Here is a 15,075-nt window from a genome sequence, read left to right as displayed (position 1 = left end):
TAAACAGGCCAAGAAGCCTGCAGCTGCCTCTAAGACAGCATGAAGGGGTAGCCTCTGATCCAGGACCGGATCTAGTAGGGGGCAGACTCTCTCTCTTCGCTCAGGCTTGGGCAAGAGATGTTCACGATCCCTGGGCTTTAGAAATTGTGTCCCAATGTTCAAAGGCTCTCCAAGGGGGACTTTTCACATTTCTCGATTGTCTGTAAACCAGACAAAGAGAGAGGCGTTCTTACGCTGTGTAGAAGACCTACATACCTTGGGGGTGATCCTACCAGTCCCAAAATAGGAACAGGGGCTAGGATTTTACTTAAACCTGTTTGTGGTTTCCAAAAAAGAGGGAACTTTCAGATCAATCTTGGATCTCAAAATTCTAAACAAGTTCCTCAAAGTCCCATCATTCAAGATGGAGACTTTTCGGTCTATTCTACCTCTGATCCAGGAGGGTCAATATATGACCACCGTGGACTTAAAGGATGCGTATCTACACATCCCTATTCACAGAATTTTCACAAGGGTGCTAGGGTCCCTTCTGGCGGTTATACGACCACAGGGCATAGCAGTGGCGCCTTATCTTAATTCAGGCGTCAACTTTCCAGTTATCCAAGTCTCACACGGACATTGTGTTGGTTTTTTTGAAATCTCACTGGTGGACGGTGAACATAAAAAGAGTTCTCTCTTCCCTCTCACAAGAGTTTCCTTCCTAGGGACTCTGATAGATTCGGTAGAAATGAAAATATTTCTGACGGAGGTCAGAAAATCAAAACTTCGGACTCATGGTAGCGGCAATGGACATAGTTCCTTTTGCCCGCCTACACCTCAGACCACTGCAACTGTGCATGCTCAAACAGTGGAATTGGGATTATACAGATTTGTCTCTTCAACTGCATCTGGACCAGGAGACCAGAGATTCTCTTCTCTGGTGGTTGTCTCAGGACCACCTGTCTCAGGGAATGTGTTTCCGCAGGCCAGAGTGGCTCATTGTAACGACAGATGCCAGCCTGCTAGGCTGGGGTGCAGTCTGGAACTCCCTGAGAGCACAGGGCTTATGGTCTCGGGAGGAATCTTTTCTCCCGATAAATATTCTAGAACTGAGAGCAATATTCAATGCGCTTCAGGCATGGCCTCAGCTTGCTGCGGCCAAATTCATCAGGTTTCAGTCGGACAACATCACGACTGTAGCTTATATCAATCGTCAAGGAGGAACAAGGAGTTCTCTAACGATGATGGAGGTAACCAAAATAATCCGAAGGGCAGAGGATCACTCTTGCCATCTCTCAGCAATCCATATCCCAGGAGTAGTGAACTGGGAGGCGGATTTCCTAAGTCATTAGACTTTTCATCTGGGGGAGTGGGAACTCCATCCGGAGGTATTTGCCCAGCTGATTCAGCTATGGGGCACACCAGAATTGGATCTGATGGCGTCCCGTCAGAATGCCAAACTTCCTCGTTACGGGTCCAGGTCCCGGGATCCCAAGGCGGTACTGATAGATGCTCTTGCAGTGCCTTGGTCCTTCAGTCTGGCCTATGTATTTCCTCTCCTTCTACGTCTGGTTGCCAGAATAAAGCAGGAGAGAGCTTCGGTGATTCTGATAGCGCCTGCGTGGCCACGCAGGACTTGGTATGCAGACCTAGTGGACATGTCCTTGGTTCTACCATGATCTCTGCCAATGAGGCGGGACCTTCTAATCCAAGGTCTGTTCACGCATCCAAATCTAATTTCTCTGCGCCTGACTGCTTGGAGATTGAACGCCTGATTCTATCAAAGCGTGGTTTCTCTGAGTCCGTCATTGATACCCTGATTCAGGCTAGAAAGCCTGTCACCAGGAAGATCTATCATAAGATTTGGCGCAAATATCTTTATTAGTGTTAATCCAAAGGTTACTCGTGGAGTAAGTTTAGGATTCCTAGAATATTGTCTTTTCTCCAGGAAGGTTTGGAGAAGGGATTATCAGCTAGTTCTTTATAAGGACAAATATCTGCTTTGTCTATTCTTCTACACAAACGTCTGGCAGATGTCCCAGACGTTCGAGCATTTTGTCAGGCTTTGGTCAGAATCAAGCCTGTATTTAAACCTGTTGCTCCGCCATGGAGCCTAAATTTAGTTCTTAAAGTTCTTCAAGGGGTTCCGTTTGAACCTATGCATTCCCTGGATATTAAGCTTCTATCTTGGAAAGTTTTGTTTTTAGTAGCTATCTCTTCGGCTCGAAGGGTTTCTGAGCTATATGCTTTATAGTGTGATTCCCCTTATCTTATTTTCCATGCAGATAAGGTGGTTTTGCGTACCAAACCTGGGTTCCTCCCTAAGGTTGGTTCTAACAGGAATATCAATCAAGAGATTGTTGTTCCTTCACTGTGTCCTAATCCTTCTTCAAAGAAGGAACGTCTGTTGCACAATCTTGATGTGGTTCGTGCTTTTAAGTTCTACTTTCAAGCAACTAAAGATTTCCGTCAAACATCTTCATTGTTTGTTGTTTATTCTGGTAAGCAGAGAGGTCAGAAGGCTACGGCTACCTCTCTTTCCTTTTGGCTGAAAAGCATCATCTGTTTGGCCTATGAGACTGCTGGACAGCAGCCTCCTGAAAGAATTACTGCTCATTCTACTAGAGCTGTGGCTTCCACATGGCTTTTAAAAATGAGGCTTCTGTTGAACAGATTTGTAATGCGGCGACTTGGTCTTCGCTTCATACTTTTTCCAAATTTTACAAATTTGATACTTTTGCTTCTTCGGAGGCTATTTTTGGGAGAAAGGTTCTACAAGCAGTGGTGCCTTCCATTTAGGGTACCTGTCTTGTCCCTCCCTTCATCCGTGTCCTAAAGCTTTGGTATTGGTATTCCCCAAATAAGGATGAATCCGTGGACTCGATACATCTTACAAGAGAAAACATAATTAATGCTTACCTGATAAATTTATTTCTCTTGTGATGTATCGAGTCCACGGCCCGCCCTGTTTATTAAGACAGGCATATATATTTTATTTTTAAACTTTCAGTCACCACTGCACCCTATAGTTTCTCCTTTTTCTTCCTAGCCTTCGGTCGAATGACTGGGGGGTGGAGCTAAGGGGGGAGCTATATAGGCAGCTCTGCTGTGGGTGCTCTCTCTGCCACTTCCTGTAGGGGAGGAGAATATCCCACAAGTAAGGATGAATCCGTGGACTCGATACATCACAAGAGAAATAAATTTATCAGGTAAGCATAAATTATGTTTTTTAGGATTGTGGCGGTTAGAGGGATTTAGCAGTGATGACGATTTTTGCTTTAAAGGTTTGTATATTACAGGTTTTAGTGTAAGACAGTTTAGGGGGTTAAAATATTAAAAAAAGAAAGTTCTACTCCCAGAAGAAATAAACTGCAAGTAGGGCAGTTTATTCAGGGTCCAGGGACTATAGTATTAGTAACATGTGTTAGGGTTAGTACTGTTGGGAACTGCTTGCGTAACAGTTTATATAAAAATGTAAAAACCATTGTCAATAATATAATTTTAAATCTGGCTAATTAGCACATCCTTTTAGAAGTATGGGATAAGCTCAGTTTTGCTGCACCATGAATCAGTCTTTTGGATACATTAATAAATAGCATGGTGTACAGCCAAGCACAAGTTAGATTTATTTGCAGGAGGTAATCTGTGTCTTGCTTACAAGCATCCGTCATTAACTGGGGGAGCTTGACTAGCAGCCCGCACTGTTTCACATAGCACTGAGCTTGGTGCCAGCTGATTGTCCAGAAGAGGCAAAGGCTATATTTAAGGTTTACTGTCCCTTTAATATCTACTTCTATGTCAATTAAAGGGACATTAAACAATAAATACATTATATAAGCATAATATTAAGGTTATTCAATGCCATCTTCTAGTTGTGCATGCTACTATGTTGAAATCTAGCTTTCATAGCATTCCAACGCTTCTTCAGACATCTGCAGTCAAACCTTGATTCCAAAATGATGATACCTATAATTAGAGGATGGTCTGTGAAATTTATTTTATTTTTATATAGTTTAATGTCTCTGTAAACTTTTTGCCAATAGCCATATGATGCACTTATGCAAATTTGTGTTTTCTTCAAGTGTTCTAATTTCCTTATCTTTCATTAGGTATTACTTGCGAACATGTTTTGTTCTGAGACCTATTTCAAGAATAACTATCTCATGGCTCAGCTTGGAAAGCGTAAGTATCACAAATTGGAAAAGTTATGCATAAATCTCAGTGTAATACTAATTGTTAGTCCTGATTCAACTGTTTTTGTTATTGATCCAAATGATTTCAAATGACTTTGAGACCCCATAATTGCATTAAAATATACTGTCATCTATTAACGGTGTAAAAAGAAAAAAAATATTTTCTTTCATCAGATGTCCATTAGTCGTCCTGTGTGGGAAATTACCCTCCTGACCATTCATAGGAGGCAAAAGATTCCCCAACACACCAGAGCTTTAAATCTTTCTCACTTCCCATGATCCTTGGTCATTTTGTCTTTTACATCCTTAATAGAGTGAGGGGAAAGTTGAGGTGCAGACCCACTCATCATTGAGAGGGTTTCTCTAACCGATAATTTCCTCCTTGCAGTACCCTGTTAGTAAGAGGTGTAGAGTTATGAGCCAGGCAGTGAAAAATCCTTACTCAGTGGGAAATGTCACAGGCCTTCTAGATGAAATGTGGATTCATCCACCAGTCCAGTGGTCTACAGTGAGCTGCTCCTTGTAGGATTTGCAGCCTTCCACAGGTGAAATGTAAATTAATCCACCAATCTCCTGGTTCGTAGATGCTGTTACTTGTTAATAGCCATGGGCATTCAAAAGCTTTATTGCAACACACTAAGATCTAGATTTCTGTAGATCTTAGTGTGTTGCACTTTTACAAGAAGTAATCCAGCTCCGAAAAGAGACCAACACAACAAGCGGATGCCTTTTTCCGCATTCCCATGCCTACGTCTTAACATGATCCTTAGCATTATGCTGCCTAGAATGGGCTCCTTTACCGGATGCAAGTTGCTGCAGCTGTGGTAAGCAAGGTGAATGAAGGTCCTGAAAGGTAAGTTATTTTGCACATTCATAGCCCACTGGCTGTTAGTATGAACATGTACTTGTGCTTCACATAATTTGGGGACATATCTTTAAATTGAGTGCAGTCAGGTTTACTGTGCTCAGGCGTTTTTTGCTGTGCTATACACAGTCTTCTCTCACCTGTACTTCAGATCTTCAGGTTTCTCCTACATTGGTGTGTCCGGTCCACGGCTTCATCCTTACTTGTGGGATATTCTCATTCCCTACAGGAAGTGGCAAAGAGAACACACAGCAGAGCTGTCCATATAGCTCCCCCTCTGGCTCCGCTCCCCAGTCATTCTCTTTGCCGCTCTGAACAAGTAGCATCTCCACGGGGGTGGTAAAGAGTATGTGGTGTTAGTTGTAGTTTTTTATTTCTTCTATCAAGAGTTTGTTATTTTAAAATAGTGCCGGTTTGTACTATTTACTCTACAGCAGAAAGTGATGAAGATTTCTGTTGAGAGGAGTATGATTTTAGCACCAGTAACTAAAATCCATTGCTGTTCCCACGCAGGACTGTTGAAACCAGAGAACATCAGTTGGGGGGAACAGTTTGCAGGCTTAACTGCTTCAGGTATGATCAGTTATTTTTCTAACAAGACCATGTAATGCTAGAAGACTGTCAGAAATTCCCTCTGGGATAGGTAAGCCATTTTTTCTTAGACACTGTATAAAATGATGGCTTATATTTAGGGCTCTATGCTGGTTGACACTATTGTGGGTTTTAAAATCGATTGCTTTTTAGCATGTTTTTCACTATAAATAAGGTGTTTTTGCAGACTTTAAAACACTTTTGGGGTTTAATTTCGGCCTGGCACTTATTTGGACACCTAAATCTAGTCAGAAAGACCCCTCCACTCTGGAATGAAGAGGGAGGAGGCCTCATTTTCAGGCCTCAATTGCGCAGTTGATTTTGCCTAGGCAGTCCATGAAGCTTCATGTGGGGCATCAGAAAGGACTCCAGAGAGGCTTATTTCCTACTAAAATAATCCCTAAGAAAGGTAAAGACTACAGGGGAAGCTGAGGCTAGTTCTGTAGTGTGTTAACCGGTTAATAACTGTTATTAGCTCCGGTTTGGGCATTAAGGGGTTAATTGGTCTGAAAATTTGTGTGCAATCTTTTCAAAGCATTAAGGCTCTGTGGTGAAAATTTCATTAAAATCGGATGTTTATTTCATGGTTTTTTGATGTTTCAGTAATAATGTGTGCTCTTTTATTATTTAAAGAGACAGTAACGTTTTTGTCAAAAATAATTTTTATTGCATTGTAGTTCTGTTTAAGCCTGTCAAACATGTCTGAATCTTCAGATAGACTATGTTCTGTATGTCCAAAGGCCAAGGTGGTTCCCCCATTAAATTTATGTGTGCAGTGTGCCATAGCGTCCAACCAGCTTAAGGACAGTACAATCACACTTAAAAATATAGCCCAAGATGATTCTTTAGCTGAAGGTAGTGAAGATAGCTTGCTTTCCTCTCCTTCTGTGTCAACACCAGCTATGCCCGCGCAGGCGATGCCCAGTACATCTAGCGCACCAATTGCGATTACTATGCAACAATTAGCATTTTTTATCCAAACTGCCAGCCTTTCCTAGGAAGCGTGATTGCTCAGTTTTAAACACAGACAATGAGCAAGCAGACGCAGAGGATAATTTATCTGTAGTGCCCTCACATCAAGCTGACTTGGCAGTGAGGGAGGGCCTGTCTGAGGGAGAAATTTCTGACAGGAAAAGTTTCTCAGCAGGCAGAGCCTGATACCATAACATTTAAATTTAAGCTAGAACACCTCCTCGCCCTACTTAAGGATGTCCTAGCTGCACTTGATGATTGTGATCCTTTGGTGATCCCAGAAAAATTGTGTAAAATGGACAATAGAGGTCCCAGTACACACTGATGCGTTTGCGATACCTAAGATGGCGGATATAGTGACTAAGGAGATGGGAGAAGCCAGGTGTTCCTTTTGTTCCCCCTCCTATATTTAAGAAAATGTTCCCCATTGTTGACCCCAGAAGGGACGCATGGCAGACGGTCCCTAAGGTAGAGGGGGCAGTTTCAACGTTAGCTAAGCGCACAACTATTCCAATAGAGGACAGTTGCGCTTTCAAAGATCCTATGGATAAAAAATTAGAAGGATTGCTTAATAAAATTTTTGTTCAGCAAGGTTTCCTTCTTCAACCAATTTCGTGCATTATTCCTGTCACCACGGCGGCGTCTTTTTGGTTCGATGAACTAGAAAATTTGCTCCAGAAGGAGACTCCATATGATGAAGTCATGGACAGAATTCACGCACTGAAGTTGGCTAATTCCTTTATTTTAGATGCCGCTTTTCAATTAGCTAAATTAGCGGCGAAAAATTCAGGTTTTGCAATAGTGGCGCGCAGGGCGCTTTGGCTAAAATCTTGGTCGGCGGGTGTCGTCGTCCAAAACAAAATTGCTTACTATTCCTTTCAAGGGTAAGACCCTATTTGGGCCAGAATTGAAAGAGATTATTTCAGACATCACTGGGGGAAAGGGCCATGCCCTTCCACAGGATAGACTTTTCAAAGCAAAAAATAAGTCTAATTTTCGTTCCTTTCGCAATTTCAGGAACGGACCGGCTCCTAGCTCTACAGCCTCTAGACAAGAGGGTAACACTTCTCAGCCCAAACCAGCATGGAAACCATTGCAAGGCTGGAACAAGGGGAAACAGGCCAAGAAGCCTGCTGCTGCTACCAAATCAGCATGAAAGGATAGCCCCCGATCCGGGACCGGGTCTGGTAGGGGGCAGACTCTCTCTCTTTGCTCAGGCTTGGGCAAGAGATGTCCTAGACCCCTGGGCTTTAGAGATTGTCTCTCAGGGGTATCTCCTAGAATTCAAGGACCTTCCTACAAAGGGACGGTTTCACATGTCTCACTTGTCTTTAGACCAGACAAAGAGACGGGCATTCTTACATAGCGTAGAAGACCTTTTAAAAATGGGAGTGATTACACCCAGTTCCAAAGGCAGAACAAGGACAGGGTTTTTACTCAAACCTGTTTGTAGTTCCCAAAAAGGAGGGAACGTTCAGGCCAATTCTGGACTTAAAGATCCTAAACAAATTCCTCAGAGTTCCATCATTCAAAATGGAAACAATTCGAACAATTTTACCAATGATCCAGGAGGGTCAATACATGACTACCGTGGACCTAAAGGATGCATACCTGCATATTCCGATCCACAAAGTTCACCAAGAATTTTTACAAAGGTGTTAGGATCCCTTCTAGCAGTGCTAAGGCCAAGGGGCATTGCGGTAGCACCTTACCTAGTCGACATCTTAATTCAGGCGTCGTCCTTCCACAAAGCGAAGGCTCATACGGATATTGTTCTAGCCTTTCTAAGGTCTAACGGGTGGAAGGTGAACGTAGAAAAAAGTTCTCTGTCTCCGGTCACAAGGGTTCCCTTCCTGGGAACAATAATAGACTGGGTAGAAATGAAAATCTTTCTGACGGAAGTCAGGAAGTCAAAACTTTCAAATGCTTGTCGAGTTCTTCATGCCATTCCTCAGCCTTCTGTGGCTCAGTGCATGGAGGTAATCGGTCTAATGGTTGCGGCAATGGACATAGTCCCTTTTGCCAGAATTCATCTAAGACCATTGCAACTGTGCATGCTCAAGCAGTGGAATGGGGATTATGCAGATTTGTCTCCCCAGATACAAATGGACCAGAAAACCAGAGACTCGCTCCTCTGGTGGTTGTCTCAGGATCACCTGTCTCAGGGAATGAGTTTCCGCAGACCAGAGTGGATCATTGTCACGACCGACGCCAGTCTCTTAGGATGGGGCGCGGTCTGGGACTCCCTGAAAGCTCAGGGTCTATGGTCTCAGGAAGAATCTCTTCTCCCGATAAACATTTTGGAACTGAGAGCGATATTCAATGCGCTCCTGGCTTGGCCTCAACTAGCGGAGGCCAAATTCATAAGATTTCAGTCGGACATCATGACGACTGTAGCGTACATCAATCATCAGGGAAGAGTTCCCTGGCAATGAGAGAAGTATCCAAGATCATCAAATGGGCGGAGGATCACTCCTGCCATCTATCTGCAATTCACATCCCAGGAGTAGACTACTGGGAGGCGGATTATCTGAGTCGTCAGACTTTCCATCCGGGGAAATGGGAACTTCACCCGGAGGTTTTTGCCCAGTTAACTCAACTATGGGGCATTCCAGATCTGGATCTGATGGCGTCACGTCAGAACTCCAAGGTTCCGCGCTACGGTCCAGGTCCAGGGATCCCAAGGTGACATTGGTAGATGCCTTAGTGGCGCCTTGGTCGTTCAATCTATTCTCCTCCCCAGGCTAGTAGCCAGGATCAAACAGGAGAAGGCTTCGGTAATTCTAATAGCTCCTGCGTGGCCACGCAGGACTTGGTATGCCGACCTGGTGAATATGTCATCGGCTCCACCATGGAAGCTACCTTTGAGACAGGACCTTCTAGTACAAGGTCCATTCGAACATCCAAACCTAGTTTCTCTGCAACTGACTGCTTGGAGATTGAACGCTTGATTCTATCTAAGCGTGGGTTTTCGGAATCAGTTATAGATACTCTGGTTCAGGCTAGAAAGCCTGTAACCAGGAGACTTTACCATAAGATATGGCAGAAATATCTCCATTGGTGCGAATCCAAGGGTTACTCATGGAGTAAAATTAGGATTCCAAGGATTCTTTCCTTTCTCCAAGAGGGACTGGAGAAAGGTCTGTTAGCTAGTTCTTTAAAAGGACAGATATCTGCTCTGTCTGTCTTGTTGCACAAACGTCTGGCAGCCGTGCCAGATGTTCAGGCGTTCGTACAGGCGTTAGTCAGAATCAAGCCTGTCTACAGACCTGTGACTCCTGCATGGAGTCTAAATTTAGTTCTTTCAGTTCTTCATGGGGTTCCGTTTGAACCTTTACTTTCCATAGATATTAAGTTACTATCTTGGAAAGTTTTGTTTTTGATTGTTATTTCTTCTGTTAGAAGAGTTTCTGAATTGTCTGCTTTGCAGTGTAATTCACCCTATCTGGTGTTTCATACAGATAAGGTAGTTTTACGTACCAAGCCTGGTTTTCTTCCAATAGGAATATTAACCAGGAAATAGTTGTTCCTTCTCTGTGTCCTAATCCAGTTTCTAAAAAGGAACGTTTATTACACAATCTAGATGTGGTTCGTGCTTTAAAATTCTATCTAGAAGCAACAAAGGATTTCAGACAGACATCTTCTTTGTTTGTTGTCTATTCTGGTAAGAGAAGAGGTCAGAAAGCTACTGCTACCTTTCTTTCCTTCTGGCTAAAAAGCATCATCCGATTGGCTTATGAGACTGCTGGACGGCAGCCTCCTGAACGAATGGGCTTTCAAGAACAAGGCTTCTGTTGAACAGATCTGTATGGCAGCGACTTGGTCTTCACTGCATACATTTGCAAAATTTTACAAATTTGATACTTTTGCTTCTTCGGAGGCTATTTTTGGGAGAAAGGTTTTCCAAGCAGTGGTGCCTTCTGTTTAGGTTACCTGACTTGTTCCCTCCCTTCATCCATGTCCTAAAGCTTTGGTATTGGTTCCCACAAGTAAGGATGAAGCCGTGGACCGGACACACCAATGTAGGAGAAAACAGAATTTATGTTTACCTGATAAATTTCTTTCTCCTACGGTGTGTCCGGTCCACGGCCCGCCCTGGCATTTAGTCAGGTTTAAAATTTTTAGTTTTTTGTACACTACAGTCACCACTGCACCCTATGGTTCTCCTTTTTCTCCTAACCGTCGGTCGAATGACTGGGGGGCGGAGCCAGAGAGGGAGCTATATGGACAGCTCTGCTGTGTGTTCTCTTTGCCACTTCCTGTAGGGAATGAGAATATCCCACAAGTAAGGATGAAGCCGTGGACCGGACACACCGTAGGAGAAAGAAATTTATCAGGTAAACATAAATTCTGTTTTCCTTTGGGTTTCTTGGCTGGTAGCACAACACACAAATCTGATTCTTTAACCCCTTCCAGTTTGTGTTTGTAAGGATTTTTAGGTGAGTCCTCCTGTTCAGCTATGTACCCATTTCTAACTCTTTAACAGGGTTTTGTTGCACTGCCTTCTTTTCAGAGTGTAAATTGGTTTTTGCCTTATCAAGGTTGTTCTTAGGAGTGTTCATCTGAACTTATTTCAAAATGCAAGTATATTCACTCTCAGCTAGATTACGAGTTATGCGCACTATAGGGAAATTAACTAACGCAACAAAAGTTGCGTTATTTAACCACCTATAGCACAGCCATTACAAGTTTTCAAACAGCCGGCTTGTGCGTGTGATATGATGGTTTTAAGCTCCAAACCGCACACAATTCAAGCGCTGTTTTGACATGCTCGTGCACGCTTTCCCCATAGACGTCAATGGGTAGAGCGGGTCAGAAAAAATCCTAACACCTGAAACGCAGAATGAAGTGGTCTGATAGAATGAGAGCTGCCTAAATCCTATTGGCTGATTTGAACAGCCAATAGGATTTTAGCAGCTCTAATTCCTATTGGCTGATTCAAAATTTTCAGCCAATAGAAATGCAAGGGACGCCATTTTGAAACGGCTCCCTTGCATTGAAGATTCAGTGTACGGCGGCAACCGTATGAAGAGGATGCCCCCCGCCGGTTGTCTTCAGGATGGACCTGCTCCGCACCGCCGGGATCAAGATAGAAGATGCAGCCTGGATGAAGACTTCTCGCCGCCTGGATAAAGACTTCTTGCCGCCTGGATGAGGACTTTGTGCTGCCTGGATGAGGACTTTGTGCTGCCTGGATGAGGACTTCGTGCTGCCTGGATGAGGATCGTTCAAGCGGGACTTCAAAAACTGTAAGTTCATCGCCGTGGGCTAGTGTTAGGGGTTTTTTAGCTGTTTTTTTTTTTTTAAATTAGGGTTTTGGGTATTCCTAAACAAGCTAAATGCCCTTTTCAGGGCAATGGGTAGCTTAGGCTTTTGTTAGGTTTTTTTATTTTGGGGATTGGTTGGGTGGTAGGTTTTACTGTTGGGGGGTCTTTGTATTTTTTTACATGTAAAAGATCTGTTTAACTTAGGGCAATGCCCTACAAAAGGCATTTTTTAGGGCTATTGGTAGTTTATTGTAGGCTAGGGTTTTTTTATTTTGGGTGGGCATTTTTATTTTTATAGGGCTATTAGATTAGGTGTAATTCTTTTTTATTTTGGATAATTTCGTTTGTTATTTTTTGTAATTTAGTCTTTTTTATTTTTTGTAATGAGATACTTTGTAATTTTTAGAGTAGTGTTAGGATTTTTTTAATGCGTAGTTTAGTTTTATTTAAGTTTAATTTTAGTTTAATAATTATATTAGTTTAATTGTTAGTTTAAACTTTTCTTTTAATTTGACAGGTAAGTTTTAATTTAAGATAGGGAAATTGTAATTTTAATATAAAGTTAAGGGGGCATTAGGTTTAGGGGTTACTAGTTTAATTTAGTTTATTGCGATGGGGGCTTTCGGTTTAGGGGTTAATAGTTTACTTTAGTATATTTTATTGTGGGGGGCTTTCAGTTTAGGGGTTAATAGGTTTATTATAGTGGCGGTGGAATTAGGGGGTTCATAACTTTAGTATAGTGGGGGCGATGTGGGTGGACGGCAGATTAGGGGTTAATAATATTTAAATAGTGTTTGTGATGCAGGGGGCAGTGGTTTAGGGGTTAATACCTTTATTATAGTGGTGACGATGTCGGGGAGCGGCGGAATAGGGGTTAATAATTATTTTTAGTGGTGGCGATGACGGGAGCGGCAGATTAGGGGTTAGTAACTTTAATATAGTATTTGCAATGCGGGAGGGCCTCGGTTTAGGGGTTAATAGGTAGTTTATGGGTGTTTAGTGTACTTTGTAACAGTTTAGTTATGAGTTTTATGTTACAGTTTTGAAGTGTAAAACTCATAACTACTGCTTTTAGATTGCGGAACGGATCTTGTCGGTATAGGCTGGAACGCAAGCTTTTTAGCCTCACCGCAAAACTCATAATGGCAGCGCTATGGAAGTCCCATGAAAAAACATAATTTTTACGTGTGCGGGACTGACGTTGCTGTACAGGCTTGCGGTACAGCTATACCGACATAACTTGTAATAGCTGCTGTGCTGTTTTTAACTCGTAATCTTTGTGTCTGTTATTAATGAAGAGTTAGCTGTTATGCCTTCAGCTGGAAGGGTTGGAAGGTGATCCTTCTTTGGCCTTTAGCTCTTCAGGTACTTTCCTTAGGATTAGGCCCCTCTAAGGTACCCATTGATGATAGGTGTGTTTATGACTATGAGGGATCGTTCTAAGTCTCAGGACCCTGCTTCTGTGGCAGACGATATGCACTTTAATTTCAGATTTATTCATGCTTTTTTACAGGAAGTTTTAATTGCTTTAGAAGTAGAGGATTTTCCTGCTACAGTTAAGCAACCATTTAAAAGGATTGATACAATTTTTAAGGCAGCTCCTAGACAGTCTTATTCTTTTCCTGTGCCTGATTCAGATTCTGAACTCCATTTATGAGCAGAAAGATAAGGTAAGGTACGGAGGAGGCACGGAGAAGAAAGGAAATTAAAAAAGTGAGAGAGGGGCCTCCTCCTTCTACCTCAAAGATCTCACTGTGGATTTCAAATATCAAGGCCTACAGTTTCAAACTCCTGGCTGGCTGACTCCCAATAAAACATAATGGGCCAGATTACAAGTGGAGCACTAATTTTTTGCGCGCCCCCAACGGGTATATTTGGGCGTTTGCGGGGTGCAATAAATAACCAGCCTTTACAAGTGTCTGGTTATTGCTACCACAAGCTCACGGTAGCAATTAGTGTTTATAAAATTAACCAGAGATCAGATCAGATAACTATCTGTCATACATTTAGGGCTCCATTTAAGAATCTGCAATAGCAGCTTCAGAGCGTCTTCAGCTGCAGCGTCGCATGAGTGACCCTGCAGCCGAGAGTTAAGAAGCAGCAGTCATCAGACCGCTGCTTTTTAACCCACTACACCAACTGTAAAGTGACGTTTCTGAATCCACCCGGACTTTTCTGAGTGATTGGCTGGTTGCAAGCAAGGGCGGTATTGTACACTTCACCTTGTGTTCAATGATAAATGCCATATCACAAACACAACTGAAGCATTTTGTACTCCTTTCAGTACTTCAAATAGCTTAGAGAAAATGGGTCTTCAGTGCTCAGCTCCACCTTTTGCCTTATTTGGAGAGCCTGGAGTAGGCTAAGCTTGTTTAAATCTGTTAACCATTCATTAGAGTAACTCCCAATATGGCAACATTTTAAACCAGCAATTAAAGGTACATGAAACATTGCACATTTTACTGCTGTATTGCAATACATGAATGTACTGGTTCAGTGTAAAATCTTTCACAATGCATTAACCTCTTGTTTGTTGCAGTTTTTCAATGACCGAATGCCATTCTAAACTTCTAACCCCCCCATTTGCCTTATTTGGTGGAACCAATAGAGACTTGTTACTAGAGTAGATATGGCTTACATGCATTATATTGTAATAGCTTATCACCTCTGCTTAGATCATTTGGGACTAATATGTAGCAGAGTTAGGATTTAGAATTTTAAGATTTCAATTACAGGGAAGGGGCATAATAATTCATACATTCTGTATATTACAAAGCGTTTTTTCTTTTTCCTTCCATAAGGCAGGGAGAGTCCACGACTTAATTCCTTACTGCTGGGAAATACAACACCTGGCCACCAGGAGGAGGCAAACACCCCAGCCAAATGCTTAAATATCCCTCCCACTTCCCCTATCCCCCAGTCATTCTTTGCCTTTTGTCACTATTAGGGGTGGCAGAGAAGTGTCAGAAGATTTGGATAGTGCTGTATGGTTATGTTCCCTTTGAGAAAGGACTGGAGTTTTAAGTAATCATGTCAACCTCTCAGTGAGAGTATTGATGAAAGTTAGAGTCTGGAGATGCAGGGAACGTTTTTCTGCAAACCCATCCAGACTGTCTCTAACAGCTCCTGAGTGTCAACGAGTTTCACTGCTTGCTGCTACACACTCAAGTCCATGTCAGAAGTGCTGCTGCAAGACTGTCACACTTAA

At 42.6% G+C, this 15,075-nt stretch overlaps 1 protein-coding gene across 1 annotated transcript in view; it reads left to right on the top strand.

Annotated features, from left to right (window-relative positions):
- The window catches only part of ACAD9 (acyl-CoA dehydrogenase family member 9), an 816,466-nt gene that overhangs the window by 754,295 nt on the left and 47,096 nt on the right, over positions 1–15,075 (top strand). Inside the window, exon 17 of the mRNA XM_053721049.1 lies at positions 4,089–4,161. Coding sequence (XP_053577024.1) covers positions 4,089–4,161 — 73 coding nt within the window. The remainder of the gene's footprint in view (positions 1–4,088; positions 4,162–15,075) is intronic.

This window comes from Bombina bombina, chromosome 7 (assembly GCF_027579735.1).
Source record: "Bombina bombina isolate aBomBom1 chromosome 7, aBomBom1.pri, whole genome shotgun sequence".
Taxonomy (NCBI): Eukaryota; Metazoa; Chordata; class Amphibia; order Anura; family Bombinatoridae; genus Bombina; species Bombina bombina.
Note: the sequence above shows the minus strand (reverse complement) of the source record. Positions and strands in the feature narration are given on the sequence as shown.